This window comes from Platichthys flesus, chromosome 1 (assembly GCF_949316205.1).
Source record: "Platichthys flesus chromosome 1, fPlaFle2.1, whole genome shotgun sequence".
NCBI lineage: Eukaryota > Metazoa > Chordata > Actinopteri > Pleuronectiformes > Pleuronectidae > Platichthys > Platichthys flesus.
In genome coordinates, this window is record NC_084945.1 from 25,942,700 (window position 1) to 25,961,428 (window position 18,729).

Here is an 18,729-nt window from a genome sequence, read left to right on the forward strand (position 1 = left end):
AGCAGGACAATGCAAAGTAGTTTGCATATAGTGTGAACTGTGGACTAGATGTTATATCAGAATCAGAATTATTTTTATTTGCCAAGTATGTTTACACATACAGGAAATTGCCTTGGTGTGGTTGGTGCATTGGACATAAAAACAACAATCGGACATAAAACAACAATATATACAGTAAGAACAAGTAGAGCGGTGTGCTCTACACACTGCAAACGCTAAACAAGCAACTACCATCTCCGCAGTAGCTAGAGTATATAGCATTATTTCACATTAACATAGCTTGTGGTTAGTCAACCTCGGATGGTTAAAATATTATGGCTGATAATCCAAATCTCTGTTCAGAAATTTAATAGGATTTTTACTTTTGGAACCGCACAGTTTTGCTCTGTGAGTTTAGGTTAACAGGTGGACTTTGTGTTTGCAAAGATTAAGTGAATGTTGTAAACCTATTCCTCCTCTCCATCTGAACACCTGCAGTAACATTTAATGGACTTTCTCTGGGATATCAGTGCAACTGTGTTTTTTTACAAGGTGTAAAAACAAAAGACTCCTTCAACCTAATCTGGAATGCCTTGTAAAACCGGATCCATCTCTTAAACTGCTGTTGTAGGACACCACGTTGGTCATGTTAAATGGCTGGTCTGAGCCACAGTCGGCCACAATGCTATTACATAACAGCTATTTAAGGGACACACACCCCACGGTAAAGAGAGACTGTGTTTCAAGGAACGCTGCTTAGAGAGAGAGAGGCCGAGAGAGCTTTAAGGAAATAAGAGACAGTTGAACTCAGTGAAGTGTAAGTACTGTAGACTGCTGGAGAATTACAGTGTGTGTAAGGTCTTAAGGTCGTCTACATGATCAAATGGATAGAGCTAGTGTGAGAGCCAGAGACTGAGTGAGGGAGGATGTGAAGGATGCTTTTAGAGCTAACAAAAACTCTGCAGTAATAACTGTGGTGGCATTTATTGCTAATCATTTATCATATTATTTCATTTTTTAATGGCTTTTCCTTTTTGGGGGATAACAGTCCACTTCACAACTAATCATTTAAAAGCACCAGGGTTATTACACTGTTGTTGGATTCCTGTTTTTCTTATTACATATTCACCATTCAAATTTATGAGATTAAACTGAAAAACAGAATACAGGAGATAGTCATCACATTTCCATGGATGTTCCTAGCTCTCCTCGGTACTGTCAATGGGACGGGACTGAATAGGGGAACAGTGGAACGGAGCAGCATTTAGTTTGGCAGCTCATTAACAGATTCCTGCGTGACTGAGGAGAATAGAGCAATTACCACAGAACTATAAACAGGGACTAGGCCCAGAAATTGAGACAGAATAAAGGCCACTTCATAAAAGGGTCAACCACAAACACACTGTGTGAAAGCTTCATGCGGCTCTCTGAAACAGACTGGTCAGGCTTCCAGAAAGAGCTGCTGCTTCAGATTTTACAGTTCAATGTGATGAGCCAGGATGTGAAGGCAGTCAAGTTCAACTCAGTACTGAGTCATCAATATCATTGGTAGATAGATAGATTGTTCTCTCTGATAAATGTATTAGTTTGTATTTCAGTGCACTTGACTGTATCGAATTATGCACTGTGTTTACTGACTTATCTGTAAACAGTTTCCTTTCAAATCTTGCAGTGTGTGAGTGTAGTGTTAGCTGTTTGTTTCAGAAAATGTCCTGCATGGTAGATGGCTCTCTGAAACTAGAATGGCACTCAGTAGAGCGCAAACTTCTGCCTTGGCCCAACAGGCCCCTTAAATGCAATCAAGCTGCATCAAATTGCACAGACTCCTAAAATTTACTCTTCTAAGAATGTCTGAGTTTTTCGAATTTTTTGAAAATTTGTTCAATCATTATTGAATAATCCTGCTAAGAAACATACATCAATCAAATTTGGTAGCTCCAGCACCTTTGCAACCCTCAAAAAATAATGGATGGATAATATATATCATTTTGTGATATTTGTCATATATATAATATATGATTAATTTTAAGGGTTATTTGTGTGCACAGTGGGGCCTAGTGATGATGAGGACCAGCAGGAGAAGACCTTGTCTCAGGTCTATGATCGCCTTCCCGAGGGACGCTCTCCTCTGGACATTCTGAAGAACAAAGAAGAACGTGAGCGCATTGGTAAGAGTAAACACCCAGAGGACAGCTAATGTAAACAGTAGAACGCAGCCGAAAGAGTTGTTTTGACACCTGACATGACTCTACCTCCTCATCTCTGTCTGTCCTCGGGGCTCTCCTCCTAATTCTCTTCTTCTCTCTCCTGTATCTCTCCCCTCATCCATTTTATAAATACATTTTCCTCCCTCTCTGTAGGCAAAGCACACATCAGACGGGCGATCCTGGGTCACGAGGAGGCTCTGAGGATATATGGTTTGTGCCACCACTTGACCAAGCTGGAGATCCTGCAGGACATTTTAAAAGCCAGTCACCAGCGCTCGCTCAACAAGTTCAGCGAAAATGACAACGAGGAAGAATTTACAGACTACACGGAGGCACCCGACATCATCTGTGAGTGTTGAGCTGCGGTGGAGGACGATCTGAAACATTTGAATTAAGTAAAAGAACAAATAAATAGACTAAATGTACTCTTTGCATTAGCTTATGTATGACCCTAACTCTCATTAAAGGAGGCAAGCTCTAATGTTAGCTGCCTTCACTGCTTGGATCAGTGGACCAATTCCCCACTCGTTATTGATTCATTTTAGAAATGAAACAAAATGAATATACAATGTTATGCAGTGCATTGTAAACAATATAGTGGAGTGTATGTAGTGACATAAATGTAAATATTCCCTCAAAATAAATCTACTTAGTGAAATGCAGATCCAAACAAGAAACATTAGTACAGTAATAGAGTAAATGTACATCCCACCACTGGTATTAAGGGATTAAAGAGAGAGCAGCACCACAATCAATATAAACATCCTGTTAAAGTAAACATGAGAATTGAAGATAGCATCAGGATGATTGTTAACTTTATTTGAGTGACGACGATTCACTCTGGGGTCGACATAGAAACTGACCAGTCACCTTAAAGTCACCACAACAAACAAATGACACTAATGTTGCGTTGTTGATGTGTGAGCTCCGTCGCTGAGGAAACAGCTCATAAAAACTCTGCTGTATTGTGAACCACACCAGCTGCAATCAGATGTGATAAGTGACGTTTGCTTCCAGACACACATGATGTAATGTTTACACTGTCGACTCCCTGCCTACCTCTTTGCCAAGCCACTGTTTAAAATGTGGTTGTAAAAGTAGACACTGTAGAATGACAGCTTTGTTTTCTCCCCTCTTCTTTCCCTAGCTAAGACAGAGCACAAAGCAGAAATGGAGGTTCCTGCAACCACAAAGGTGAAAGTCACCGACTTTTTCCAGAGGCTGGTATGTGGGTTACTAATCTTCTTCCACTCACAATGCTGTTTTCATTTTGTACATGTTGGTTGGTTTATTCAGTAAATGATTTGAAATCAAAGTTTCACATGTTTTTAACACCTAGAGTCAATTTGTTGTTATTTCTGAGTACAACCAACCAAGGGTGATATTCGAGGAGGCTTTGGCCAGTTGGTCCTCTTTTCTTCCTAAAGCCTCTTGGACTTCCACCCAGGTTAATAAATGCAAAACTAACACTAACCATGGATACTGGCTTGAACTCTATTTAGGTTATTGTGAGATCTATTTAGAGGCAGATGGCTGGAGCTGAAGTTTCAAACTAAAAACATATCATGAAGTCCTTCCTGCTTATTTGAATTTATCTTGAGACAGTTTGTTAAATATTTCCAAAGCTTGGGGTTTGATCTCTTTTGGGATGGCTCATACTAAAATGTTTGTTTGGGATCATATTATTATACTGGACACATATTATGGTGGTGGCTTTGAGGGGGCACTGGCATATTCTGTCAGTGGAAGTGGAATCTTCTGTCTGCATCCTTGTAAACTAACTTGCATACTTGCAATTTAACCTCTTTTTAACATGAGCATAACAATAAAAATAGGCTTCAATCTTAAGAAATACAGGTTTCTAAGCAGATAGCTGTTATGGGGGTTAAGGATCAGAGCTTGTTCCCAGGCAGCAGGTGTAAGAATATCTGAATAACTCCCCCTCTGGTACCTTCCTCTTCATTAACAGTCTCAGCAGCAAGACAGTAATCCCTCGGGATCTGCCGGGCACTGCGAGACTGAACAGATAAATCCTGCACTATTTCTCCATACAACTGCTATGGTGATAATTGAAGTAGAGGCAATGCTGTTTGTCAGGCTTTACTGGAGCAGAGATTTTCCCAGCAGATAAGGGTATTAATGCAAGGCAACAGTTGGCTTCAGCAGTCTAAATGGGAATGTAGGAAATGTTCGTGATCAGTTCTGTTTAATAGAGATTTTATTAGTCAGTATTATACGTTAGAAAATAAATAGATGACTCAATTAGGTCATTTTAAAAGAGCAAATATCAAATATTTGTCTTGAAAAAGCTTGTTTTCAAACCATTTTAATTTAGAATTGCACTCAGTAGAGCACATACCTCTGCAAAGGCCTATCAGTCACCAAAAGTTCAACCAAGCCTTATGACTAATGCTATATTACTTGTTTCAGCTACACATTGGTAGTTACAGGTTTCATGCCCTACTTGTTACTATACAATGTCTAAAAAAAGCCTACAGCCTTATGAAACAACATTTGAATTCACTCGATTTTAAATCTGTAGGAAAATTCATAAACTCATGGATATTCACTCAAATATATCTACAGTCAAGGCTCACACATAATTCCCGAAGAAATCAAGAAAAATGTTTACACCCAATTTTCAGATGTTAAAGAAAGACAAACAAATGCTGGATCCGCATCCTGATCTGGATCAGATATTCAACAGGTTCTTTCTGGGGTTAGGCCATGCCACATATCACAATTTTGGTTCTATGCTCTATGAGTAATGCTGCTAAATAACTAACCAATATAGACAAACCCCAATCTCCTTGGATTACAAAATAATATACTTTTCAGTATTTTTTACTCTTTGACCAATTCTTTGATGTCTATTATTTTATACAATACTGCAGGTTCTGTGTATCTACAACTCAACATGCCCAACATAAAGTATGCTGGGAATGTTTTGATATGAGTCACTTGGTAAACTGAGGCCTTTTTTCTCTCCAAAGAAACAGGGTGCCTGTGAGTTATAAAACAGAAAATGACTAGTTCACTAAATATAGAAACTTATAAACCAAGGGGATCTGTTGTGTGAGAGTGGTCATTTAAATATGGTGCATGGTCACTTGACTTTCCTGAACCACCTGTGAAGTGGGGCTGAAATGTACACATGCAGGTATTATTATGGCGCCTTCACCAAAATGACAAATCATTACCCATATTAAACAGTGCATCTACTTACTCTGTCGTCTCAGGGCCCTCTGTCGGTCTTCTCCGCCAAGCAGCGGTGGACGGCCCCACGGACATTACGACTCCGCCCAGAAGACAGAGACCTGGGTTTCACCCTGAAAGGAGAATCCCCAGTCCAGGTTGTTTCGTTGGACCCACTATGCCCAGCTGCTGTAAGTTAACCTTTCCTCCTTATCTTTCACAGAGCAGGGAAAGATTACGTTTTCTGCAATGTATTCATCTCTTAGTTTCAGTGAATGTCAGTATGGTATAAACATCATGCTCTCTTGCAGAGACTTGAAATCATCACACGGATCATCACTAAATATATTATCAAAGTTCTCTGATTCAGTTTAATTTTCTTTTAGCCACTTTTTAGTTTAACTATGAAATACTCTTCATTAACTTATGAACTCCTTCAACACAGAGTGAGTGGAATTTAACAGCTTAAAATGTCAAGCACGTTTGCATACTCAATATGAAATAAGTTAAAATGACACAATCCTATTTGCTTAGAGAACTGTTGATTAATTAAAGTCAGTCTCCGAAAACCGAAACAGGATTTGGCCTTTTAAGTGTTTTGAGCGACCACCCCTCCCACCCAAGCCCCCCTTCATCCACTCTGGCAACTAATTGAATTAAGAATCCAAGAGTATTAACCCAGTCTGACTGCACATTAAGAGGTGCTGACAATGAGCAGACTCTTATTACGCCCCACAGCCTTAACACAGAAACAGTCAAGTGGTATTGCATAAGCCAAACTAGGTCAGACTCTTTATAACGTTTAATGCTGCATTCAACAGGATTTATTTTACAACCAATTGATTCTCTAGAGTTGCCGATCAGCCTTCAAAAAACTCATCTTGAGTTCTTGGACTGAAAGAGCTGAGAACGTGTAGATAAGACAGATTTCCCACAGCTATGAAATAATGTTCTCTTGAAGTTTTAATTCCCTTCTGTGTTTGGGACTAAACCTCAGTGTTTTCTCTGCTGATCCCATCCACCTCCAGGGTGTTGAAGGAAAGTAGGTGACCCAGTCTTTCAAACAAACCTTCCACTGTAAACATTTACTCTGTGCTGCCACAACATAAGGACTCCTCACTTTAACCCTCCTCTCTTTACGCCTCTTCTACCTCAATGTCTTTCTCAGGCTGATGGGCTCAAAGAAGGTGACTACATTATTGCCGTGGGCGAGACTGACTGCAAATGGTTCAGTGTGAGCGACGTGATGCGGCTGCTGAAGGACGTGGACGAGGACGGGATCGACATCCAAGTGGTCAGCATGATGGAGAGCAATCTTGCCGTGGTAGGCCATGTCTTATTTTCTTCCTACTCACTTCGAGAAAAAAGAAAAGTCATCCTTCAAACAGTGTGATGGCAAATTTGGTGTAAGTATCAGATGACTTGACAGAGTGTCAGGTTTCTTCTTAAAGGTAGTGTTTCCTGACTTAGTCAGTAGTCCATACGGTTTCTCATGAGAAATAGACCTTTGAATGTGACCTACATGGATGGAATTAAACAGAGAGCATTAAAACTAGTTTATTGATATGATTCTGTGTATGTATCATCAAGTTTTAAAACGTGGTTAACCCTAACCCTATGTAAATAATAACAGGGATATTTATAGATATAATTAATGTTAACACTGAAAACAGCAGCAATGAAAGTAGTAATTGGTAATAATAGTTCAATCAGGAGAGGCTTTATCTGAAGAATGAATCAAATGTATTGACTTGACAATAAGAAATAAAAGTGATGCTTAGACCCCCTGCTACCATCAAGGTTGAAAGAGGGCGTGGCTGCATTGTATAGGACCCCCTGCTAGGGTCTAGACACTGATGATGGTTTATGGGATCAAGAGAATGTTGAGGATCTGATGAGATGAGATGACTCCGCTGAGCTCGACCAGAGCCCCGGACTCAGAAACTAATGGTGACTGAATAAACCATTAATTGTCTCTCTGTCTATCTCTCCATCAAGCCTACCAAGAGTGCCACCTTCTCTGGAAACCTGCCGAAGACCTACTCCATGATTTGTCTGGCCTACGACGACGAAGACAAGAACTCCAAAACCCGCAAAGTGACCAAGAAGTCGTCCTTCCTCAGCTGGGGTCTGAAGAACAAGCTAAAGAGCGCCAGCACACTCAGCCTCCCCACGGCAGACAACTCTGGCACGCTGCCCTGGAACAAACCCTGTCCCACCTTCCCCAGCTCCAGCTCCTACAACAACGACAGCGTCCTGTACTGAACCAGCCGCAGACCTTTTGATGGTCTGCAGACATTGTGCAGTATCCATACTGAGCCGAGCATGGCTGCATATAGTACTGTGCTGTACGCATACTGGACCTGCGATGGTCCAGTGTCAGTGCCCTTTGGTGTTTTCACTGGAACATTGAGCAGTAGTGTGTGTGTAGCTTGTGTGTCAACAATGTGACATTACTGCCAGCTACCGTGGAAAGTGGCTGTGCCCAATACTGCATACTGGTGACCTCACCAGTACAGTACCTGAAGTAAACAGGACTGTGAACTAAAATATAATGGAAAATCATTGTGTACCATGCCAGTCTGCGTACAGCACAGTACAACTGCACCGAGGGAAAAAGTATATAATTCCAGTCTATATCTATACAGCACTTAGACAGGTTTCTAAGTGAAACTGTCATGTCGCCGTGTTTTCTGGAAGAAACGCTCCAGACGAATTGAAGGACGAAATCAAAAAGTTGCAAGAACACACCCAGCGTCGTTCTCTCTACTCGAATGCAGGGGAGTGATTTTAATATGGCTTATCCCTTTTTAGTGCCATTGTGTACTGATGTAACTGCGCACTGAGCAGTTACGTCCTATGTGTATCCTTCATACAATGTTTCATACTGTACATGCGAAGGCGTTGGTCATTGCCACAATATTTGTTGCAATCAGTGGACACTGATAATTTTTTTTGGGGGGGAAATACCATATTTTCTCTATATATATGTAACCTTGTTACAGTATGTTAAACAGTGATTGAGGGAAACAAAATTTGCTGTGCAGTTTTTTTTTTTGTTTTGTCTGTGGAGAAATTGATGAATGCAATATTCTATAAGCTGCTAAAAAAAAAATGTATATATACATACTTTGATTCCATATAAATGTCACTTTTGTATTTGTGAGACAGCCTTTGAGGATTTTTGTTGCCTGGGACTTGTTGGAAATGGAAATGTTGGCATATATTAATGTACCAGTGATGCCACAAACCAAATTGCCTCAATATCCCCATTTTGCTTGTTTATACCTTTACCTGACTATTCTTAACCTCATCAGTGCTGCCCCTGTCTGGTAGCTTGTCCTTAGGTAAGACGAGCACGAGCTGTCTGTCAGTAGTAATGTGAGTCGTCATGCAGTTAAAAGATTATTTACCTCCAGAAGGGAAGAATGTGGGCAGGCTGATGAAATTCCTGCATTGAATCCAGACAGCTGGTCACCCAGCAGTGACTTCGATCAAACCCTGCAGTCAGGTTTCTATTTGTCTCTACCCGTCTTAATCCTCGTCACATCCGACATTCACCTGACACTTTGCAGTGTTGGACTATGGCTTTATCTACAAAGTAGATTCTTATACACATTTGATAATCAAATTATTTATGTAACGAAAAAAAGTACACACAAAAATATATATTTAACTGTATGTTGTAGTTTTCAGAAGTAGTTTGTGTATGGTCAAGTTGTGAATTTTTGCACGTTGGATTTCTTGGTTGGTGTCTTTGAGGAATGTATTTTACTAGCCTCGCTTAATCCTTTGGTGAACGTATATACTGATACATGTTGTCTTTGTAAAGATATTTTTAAATGTAAATGTTTTTAGACACCAACACTGAGAAGATGTAACAATCTGTTTACCTTTTAATGGTGTCTGAAGTGCCATTTATACTAAATCGTGAAGGAAGTGTCATAATAACAAGAATTTGCAGTAAATGATTCATATTAGTAAGTGCCAAGTAAACAGCTAACAGAGGCAAGATGTTTAAACATATCTTTGCACTCATTTCACAGTGCACAGTGATCTTAAACGCCTTGGTGTATATGCAGAAGGTAATGCTTCCTGCTATTATGAGGTTTCAGATTGCCTTTGCTTCTTATCTGTACTCATAGCAACTGTGGTGTAAATGCGTTGTTGGTAAGTCTTTGTGTTATGTGTGTAAACTGAAACGTCAATAAAATGGGGGCAAAACAAGTTTCCTGGGTTTGTTTTTAATGTGCTAGTGGTTCTAAGCAGCTCATTGGCTGAAACTGTCGAGCAGGTTGGGAATGACTGGAATGAAGTTTGACCACAGGCCTCAGCGAGCCGTCACTCACTAAGTCAACACTCATGGGTTTGTAACTGTTTAAAGTCAGGTCTGCGCTCACATGGCATCCTAATCCACTACCATAGAAGCAGAGCAGAAACAACATGTGATAAAAAATGTACCCAGCAGGCCTTTCTTCACCCATACCATTCATAGCATCAGACTCTCTACAATGCCCCCTGCTGTGTGTGGTTCAGCTGGAGATGAATCCTCCAAGGCGTAATGTCTCTGTATTAGTGAGTTTTTGCAGGACAATTGAATATTGCAAGGAACAACTCTGTTGAGTTTTGGTTACAGGATTCTTATTTCAACCATTCCTTAGGGCAAAGGACAGCACTTGATAAAACACACACTGATTTTTTCAGATGATTTACAGCCAAAAGGGTGAAACCCTTTCTTAACTAAACATATTATTTTCTCAATCGCCTGCTCAGAACAAGTGTGCTTAGATGCACAGATTTACGCTACACAAAAATATTTCTACATAAAACCAGAATTCTGAAGATCTGCTGTGATAAATATGGAGATGTTTAAGACATTTTCAATCTGGATCTTTAATTAAATTAAATTGAATTAGTTTTTTAAAATAGCTTAAATCATATTGAAAAAAATAAAATATATATTTGAATGGGTACTTTATGTATTACATGTCATACTTAGTTAACTGTATATTCCACATTGCGGTATAAATATCACGTGGGATTTATTGAAGAAAGAAAGAGTTTATCATTAAATGGAACGATACCGCCGCCTGTTGGTCGGTCCGGCTGTTGTTAAGGGCACGGTTGCTAGGTGAATTAAGTTAGTCCCTGATTGGCCTCGTGCTTCGCTCTTAACCAATCAACGCTCCTGTTGTTTGTACGTGTCTCCAGCGTGTGCAGCGTCTGGATACCGTCACCGTGTCAACACAGCAGCCTGTGGAGTCCAGCAGCTTGCGAAGGAGAGACCACGAGAAAAACATCACAGAGGCTTTCCTGACGCGTCCACACTGAGGGACCACGCGGTGAACTGGTCTCCCTCCACACTGGGGCAGTAACTCAGCTGAAGGAAACGTCCACGACCTGTTTGACACCATGTTGAAAAAACTTCAGAGGGACAAGGACAAGGCGTTTGTAAGTTCGGAGTCGTCCAGGAAATAAATGCAGCTTTTCCTGTGTCTAGTTAGCTAACAGGCTCAGTGCTTATACTTCTGATGGAGATAACATGAACCGAGCAGACTCAACATTCAAGCTAACGTGTGGTAACGATAGTTGAGCCCGGATCACACATCTCGTGTATGGTATTAGTTTTGTTCACCCATATTAAAACACTAATTGATTAACAGTGATTTATTGCCCAGTGTTTATCTCCTGTCAGTTAGTGTGAACATGAATATGTGGTCTGTAGTGGCTGATACACAGTGTGTTTCCAGCAGAGTAAGTCCTCAGGCTGTTGTATAAACCTGTCAATGTGGAGGATATCGATCAGATCAGACCTTTGACCCTGTTATCTTCTTATTTAGCTTTTCCTCAGTTTTCGTGTTTATTCAAATTGTCTGTTCCTTGTAAACCTTGTACACCAATTAACATTGTCATTATTATTATTATTAATATTATTAATAGCTTCCGTCCTTAATCATTGCAATAGAACCAACACTCTGTGTGTGTTAGTGTAACTTACAGTATGTCTATGTTTTGCTAACCGTTTCCTTCACCTAATCTCTACGTGTGTGTTGTGTAGAAGCATATAGCCCCTGGTTTGATCCCTGCTGCCTCTATTGCTCCTAAACCTGCTGTGCCTCGTACCCCACCCCCCCGCAGTCCAGATCCCTCACCTGAGAGACCCAGGTACCTAACGCTCATCACTAGTTTAACCCCTATTTTGTTCTTTTGCGTCTCATTGCTTTCTGTAAGACCTGTATTTGTGTAATCTCCGTCATGTACCAGAAAACGTACTGACTGAACCTTTAAAAAGAGAGGGGTAGATGAGGGGTACATTTGTTTTGTTGGGTCAATCACACTTTACCACATGTTGAATGTGAAACAAGGTTTTTAACTCATCAAATGGAAGTATCAAGATGAGAAAACAATTTAAATTTTTGACGTGGCAAGTCACATATCTTGTGCTTTTATGTTACACATGAATCACAATATATATAGGCAGTTGGCTGAACTCCAAAAAGACACTGAACTCCAATTTGTGCATGATGGCTTCGCCACAGCAGGGATCACTTCCGCCCTACCCAGGGATAGGGTCCAGTCTTCATCCAGGACATGGTTAAATCTTACAACCCTAACCACTCCACAAAATCATGACTGTGTGCTGTCCTGGCTCCTAAATGGATGAACAAGCTCTCTGTTGACATTGGGACAGCATAACTTCTACACATCCTCTGCTGCAGGCTAAAGACACATCTGTTCTGACTATAACTTGGATAAGAAAAAATAAAAAGAGTTACACTTATATGGTATTCACATGTAGCACTTTGTAAATTGTCTTTTTTTTAAGCAAATTGTACTAACTTGATTCTTGTTGTTCTGGGTTTTTACCCTCACGGTTGAATGCACTTATTGTAAAATGAAATGTAATGTATGAGTGATGGTAGAGAAAGTGCTGCACATAGATACACTCTATGAATGTCTGTTTGAATAAGTGAATAGTAAAACTACACTGTAAGGTTCTTTTAGTTCAAGACTATCAAAACCACTTAAAAATACAGAGCATTTACCATTTACACAAAGTGTCTGTCTGTTCTCATATGAACTGTGTCTTCTCATCCACAGATCAGCTTTAGCTGCAGCCATCTTGTCTTCTTCGCTCACTGGACAGACCTGGGCCATCCCTCTTGCTGGACCAAGGACTTTCTCAGAGAGTGACCATTCAGAGTCTTTCATATCTGAACCACACATCAGCACAGCAATTTACACCAGGTAAACCTCCTCTGAAATTAATATTAATATTATCACGAGACACTTTTTTAATCTGGCTTTTAATTCAGCTTCAGTCTCACTTATGATTCTGTGAAGGCCTTTCTTCATTTTACTTTATCTATGTGTTTTTAAAGTATCTTCTATGTTTTTCTTTTCTACAGAATACATTTTTAACATTGTAGCCTACTTCTTCTGTTTTTGTCCATGCTTGTGTTACCTTCCTTTGTCATTATTTGAAAGCACATTGACTCATCATTTAATGTGCTATATGTATATAAATAAATCGGACACGATTAGACTTGACAAGACTTGCGTCTAAATTATGTAATCTACACAAGAAGGCTTCACGTAAATCTGATATGTTGGTCAAGTGTGCCAGAGCAGAAAGTTGGTCCCGGATAGATCGCAATGGTTTATGATTGTTTTGTTGTTTCTTTTGGGAAAAGCAGTAATAGAATAATTTTGGCTCCTATAATGTAGAAAGGTTGTAAAAGTAAAATAGTTGTATGTAAATGGGATTTGAACGTACATTTACATTATAATGAGAATATAGGCCTTGTTTTTTTTCTGTACCAAACCATCTGTTGGTCATGACGCAGAAAATATTCATATAAATAAATCATAATCTTGTGGTGAGCCTTAAAATCTATTACTCATCTGTCATTGAGGAGATTTGATATGTCGCAATAGGAAAACATCGGTGGAATTTATGCAATTTATATTGGCTGATATCCGTTTAACTGCTTTGGTTTCAGGGTCTTGATTTTGGTCCTGCTTATTCAATGTAAGTCTTTCATGGCTTTTTGAATATGAGTTTTGCTGTGATAAATACATGTAGTAGACGTTAAAAAGGTTTTATTAGTTTTTCCCTACAAGAAAAGTGAAATTGAATTTAGATTGAAGCTATTGTTCCTCCATTAATCTTTTTGAGATATTGTCTTCTTATCCTCCTCAGGGACAGATGGTCAGAGACAGATTTGCCTGTTAGGCGACACTTGTTCTCCTCCGACCACTCAGACAGGGAGCTGGAAGACAAGGAAGAGGAAGAGCAAGAGGAAGAGGAGGAGGAGGAGGAGGAGGAGGGGGAGGAGGATGAAGAGGACAGAGAGGACCATATCTACCAAACACTTAATAGAGGGGACATTTTGTCACTCACAGAACCTGTTTATGCTGTGCCACTAAAACCAAAGGTAGGATTCCATTCAAAGATTTTGTCTTCATGTGAGTTTTGGATTAGAATAATTATTGTTCCAATCTCAGTAGCAAAACTGTTGTTACTGAAGCTGACTAGAAACATTCTTCCCACCAATAATACCTGTCTTCTGGCAAAGAGCTTTTTTATATTCTATATAGTTAACTTCTAACTGGAGTAATGACTAGCAGCAGTGGAATTGCACTGAACAGATGTTAAATCTTCATGATAGACTGGAGGTTCACAAATCCAATGGTGATACCAGTGTTTCCCACAGGGAGGCACAGTCGTACACAAGATAAACTTGAATTGTCGAAAAGCATCTATGTAGATGTTGCTGTTCAGTGTTTCCCCCAGTAAATGTCACGCGCCGCGCCGAAAATTTTTGGGGGTATTTTGCTCAAAGATGCCAGTACGCATGAATGAAATAAACAACTGTTTATTTCAATATAAATAAACAACAGTAGGTACAAATGTTGTGGAAAACATGCAGGCACTACAAAATAGGGTTTAAGCCGGTTTTTAAGAAAAATCAAGCTGCCTCGGAAGATGACAGTTTGTGATGTCGGATTCCGTTCAAATTAACCGCCTATTCATTGTGGACGGCAAGAAAAAAAAAGTTTTCCCGCATGCGCACCTGATTCTGTATGATTTAACATGTACGCAAATAAGCATCATTCTTTGTGCCTTATTTACGTAAATGGTATGCCACATAAGCCTTTACGTTACATATCATTCATGGACCAATTAAAATCGAGATATTACTAGACATTTACGCAGCTTAAGGCCAATGTATGCTACTCCGAGTCCGTTGCGGACTGACGGAGCGGACGGACCCTTTTTGATTTATAGTTCTACGAGCCTTTTTGTTGTGAAAACAATTCACCGCCAGAACAGTAGATGGCGCAACTGAAGTCGAGCTTAGAGAAGCCTACCTCATGAGGTATATAGAAGACGTCCACGCTGGTTTATTTACGTCCTCCCGGCTCCTCACACACAGTGAACGATGGCAGCTAACAGAAAAAGGATGTTGATGACGCGACAGTTTTTGCTGAATAAAGTGACACCCAGCGGGTCATAATGCTTATGTTATCGTGTCTTAACGCAGCGGTTCCCCGGTCTTGTTTCCAAACTGCGTTGCTAATTCAACAGCTGCAACAGCTTGAAGCTACACGGAGGCAGCTAGCTTCCCCCCAGCTTCCACACACAGTCAGCAGGGACACCCGATACTAACTACTACCGTTAGTTAGTATCGATCTAAAGTGTTTGCTTCTAACCTGACGGTGTTTGAGAGAGTGTCATGAGCCGTGGGATTAAAGTCAGCGGGTTTTTGCGCTGTTCCCACCGCAGTTAGCATGGTGGTTAGCCCGCTAGCCTCGTTATGAAAGTTCCGTTATAACAGTATGTGACCGTACACACGTGCCGTAAGTGCTCTAACCAGCCACCGTCAGCCGGACAACGCCGCTGGCTTAACACACTTGTCACATTAATTATAGAGTCGTAGTTGTGATTTTGGTTTATTGTGATGTACGATGTACGAACAGGAAGTTTCCATTCCGAAATGCTGGCGTTAGCGGACCAATCACAGCCAAGGGCTATCCGTGGGCTCTCCGCCATTTCGACGTGTAGTTAGAAAAAGGAGAGCTGCACGAAAAGCTCTCCGAGGAGCCGCGGAGAGGCACGGAGAGGGCGTTCCACGTTGGAGAAGGCGGTCCTATCTGTCCGTTATGCTGTAGTCCTACATAATGATGAATGCTGTCTTTTATTTTTAAGTTGAATAGAAGTAGTACCGGTAGTTTGAATCGGCGAAGGTTTGACTTGTTGCCTTACGTTTATTCTGCCCTCGGTGTGAGGGACGGGTCCGTTAAGTCGATGGATGCGATGTTTAATCATTTAGACCAAACTACAGTAGGCTACGGGCAAACCTGAAGTCACCGTCGTGACATTTCATATACGTCCCGTCTGTGTGTGTGAGTGAGTGAGTGAGTGAGTGAGTGAGTGAGTGAGAGAGAAAGAAAGAAAGAAAGAAAGAAAGAAAGGGAGGAACTTATTTGAAATCGGCCGTGCGTGCCTGTTTGTTGTTTATTGTTTTTGATTTAACAATATATAGGTTTAGAGAAATCTGGCTTTCAGAACTCAGTGCCTACCCACTCACTGACCTCACCGCACGTCACTGGCGGTAGATTGACAGGTGACTATGATAGACTATGCAACAATATAATCAACCACCAGATGTCGCCGTCTCAATTACACTCAAAAAACTTTATTGGCACGACTAATGTTGTAAACAGTATTACCTGAGTATTATCAATGCCATTTTTTTTTTTTTTTTCAACTTTTTTTTTTTTTTTTTTTTTTTTTTCAATACATTGGTAGTCAAGGCGGGGCCCTAGTCTTGTTAAGGCGGCCGCCTTAACAAGATAGTGCTGGGGGAAACCCTGCTGTTACTGTTAGTCATTTTAAAGTTAAGTGAGGCAGTTTTCTTATTTATAAAGCACATTTCATACAAGAGGTAGATTCAACAACACAGAGTCAGAAATAAAAGAAATCAATGTAAAATTTGAAATGACAGTTTAAGACACATTTCAAGCAAATTAAAAGGGATTTCTTAGCGAAGAATAAACAGAGAAAAATAAATACAAATAATCAGTGTAAATTTATTTTAGATAAGTTGATGGAGAAAAGTAGTTCAATTAAAGTCCATGAAAATGTTTTAAAGAAAAAATAATAAAAGCATTGATGGTATGGTTAAAGGCACTTATGAATAAAAAAGTATTCAATCTGTTTTTAAAAACTGTAATGGATGGACCATTCCTTCGATCATAAGGCATGCAGTTGTTTAAATACTGCAAACTCATAGCCTTTAGTATTGAGATTGTAGTCAATAGTCAGCGTTACTTCTTCAGTTTTGCTTGTGATTTGGTGTTCCTTTTTCTGTGTCATTTCTCCAATTGCTATACAACAATCATTTTACAGAGCCTCCCACCAAAGGCTTGGTTCAGGTCTTGTTCCAACCTGAATGCTGCCTGTAATTGTTTCTCAGAGTAGTCTCTGCATTCAGTGTATAGCCACACATCTGAAATATACTTCTCTGTGTCTGAGATGGTTTCCCTTACCGATTCATCATTCAATATTTTTGTCATGGTCTATATGGTATATGCCATTTCTCCTTGTTAGGCTTCTGCTCAATATCCCAGTGATTGTATCCCCAAGATATTGCACAGACTTGTGGGAAAATGTTCAGCTCATGTTCTGGTCCTGCACACTGCTACCTTGGGTGATTAACCTCTAATGGCCCCAATGGGCTCTATTTTCCTGTTAGTCATCTCTCCAGGCTGGGGCTTGGTCGAGCTGCCCACTGGGTTATTCACAACAATACAGGGTCCAAGTTAGTTGAAAACATTTAATCCACACACAACATGATGTTTCTGTTCCTTGTACCATGATATAAGGTGAGCAGTGGGGGCACAGAATAGCAGTTCATATTTTACAGTCAGAGCAATGAACAATGTACCACAATACAAACATGATCCACAAAAAATCATCAGGCTACACTTAATGGTATCAGGACTGTAAACAAACAATTACATTTATAAATTTATAAGCTGCTGTGTTTATTATTCAGGATGAGGATGTGAGTGGGTGGAAGAAATCACTATACTACTTAAGTGTTCTATAGTATTTTTTCCAAGTACATTGTAGTTACGCCCCTGGCCATTAGACTTATAATTGTGGTGTGAAACAAACTGAGCAGCCTTCCTTAGTCATGTATTTCATTCGTTTACACCAAACCCATCACACTGCGACTCAGTCTTGTTGCTTTAATGTGTCCATAAATGTAAAAGTTTGTATTGTGCACATCCGACAATGGCCATCAATTTAGTGGTCTCTGAAATAGCCTTACACAAATGGGTTCCTGACAGCAGAGCTTTGGAAATCAGTTTGAAAAGATTTACTCACTGCCTTTCTGTGTGACTGACTGTCTAATTGACTGACTGCCTTTCTCTCTGACTGACTGTCTGACCGTCTGTCCATTTATCTTTCTTCCAGACCAGAAAGTCTCAGTCGGCTCAGGTGTCTGGCAGACGACTGCCTGCTCCAGGTACTGACTTCACACCAATGAGAGATGGGTTAACACCATTTTAGGCATATAGTATGAACACAGTAATGATTAACTCATAATGTATTTGTTGTCGCTTGTTGTTGAATTTTTGGTTATTAAGTCATACTGTGGAATGGCAATATGGTGTCGAGGCTAGCAGTGTTGCCTAATGGCGAGAGGGTTCCCAGGTCAAATCCTGGTTTGTGGATATTCTGGCTTCCACAGTCCTGTTCCACAGTCCAAAGACTGACAGATTTTGGTTGGGTTAACTGCAGACTCAAAATCGCAGACTGTAGGGGTGAATGGTTGTTTGTCTCTGTATGTTGACCCTGTGATGTGGTGGGTGTTATTGTACCCCATCGCTCCCCCAGTGACACTCAATAAATGTATCCATGTTATACTAAAATGTATTCATCAGTTTTCAGCACTAATCCAAAGATAGTTGGAACTCAGTCCATTTGAATTGGACAGGATCAGCTTCACCATATATTCCTCCCTTGCCTTTAGCGAATAGAGAAGTTCTTATTCAACCAACACACTGTTTCTTAACAGACATAATGTACTTTTACTTCATTAGAGCTAAATGGAAATGCTAATTCTGGCTGTTATTACCAGAGCTGGATTCATGCTTTCGGTGGTGCCAAATTAAAACATTTAAAAATATTCCTACCTTGATCACTGTATGCTACATAGAGGCTGCATGCAACACATTCAAGCAATGGGGAATGTCAGTATCTGCAGTTAATTGTAAATGTAGTTTAATAACCAATCCCTAACTCCTTCTGCCATTTAATTAATTTGATAAT

General features: G+C 40.1%; 2 protein-coding genes across 3 annotated transcripts in view; both read left to right on the forward strand.

Annotated features, from left to right (window-relative positions):
* The window catches only part of rhpn2 (rhophilin, Rho GTPase binding protein 2), a 31,320-nt gene extending 21,712 nt beyond the window's left edge, over positions 1-9,608 (forward strand). The window contains exons 10-15 of one of the 2 annotated variants that reach the window (XM_062390093.1): positions 2,028-2,147; positions 2,340-2,534; positions 3,334-3,410; positions 5,426-5,572; positions 6,550-6,705; positions 7,380-9,608. In XM_062390093.1, the coding sequence (XP_062246077.1) occupies positions 2,028-2,147; positions 2,340-2,534; positions 3,334-3,410; positions 5,426-5,572; positions 6,550-6,705; positions 7,380-7,646 (962 nt within the window). In that variant the 3' untranslated portion in view covers positions 7,647-9,608. The remainder of the gene's footprint in view (positions 1-2,027; positions 2,148-2,339; positions 2,535-3,333; positions 3,411-5,425; positions 5,573-6,549; positions 6,706-7,379) is intronic. The other variant, XM_062390101.1, reaches the window with a different exon arrangement.
* Positions 9,609-10,640: 1,032 nt separating this feature from the next.
* cep89 (centrosomal protein 89) overlaps positions 10,641-18,729 on the forward strand; it is a 62,983-nt gene continuing 54,894 nt past the window's right edge. Inside the window, exons 1-5 of the mRNA XM_062390125.1 lie at positions 10,641-10,832; positions 11,440-11,546; positions 12,483-12,629; positions 13,585-13,819; positions 17,872-17,923. Of these exons, the coding sequence (XP_062246109.1) occupies positions 10,794-10,832; positions 11,440-11,546; positions 12,483-12,629; positions 13,585-13,819; positions 17,872-17,923 (580 nt within the window). The 5' untranslated portion in view covers positions 10,641-10,793. The remainder of the gene's footprint in view (positions 10,833-11,439; positions 11,547-12,482; positions 12,630-13,584; positions 13,820-17,871; positions 17,924-18,729) is intronic.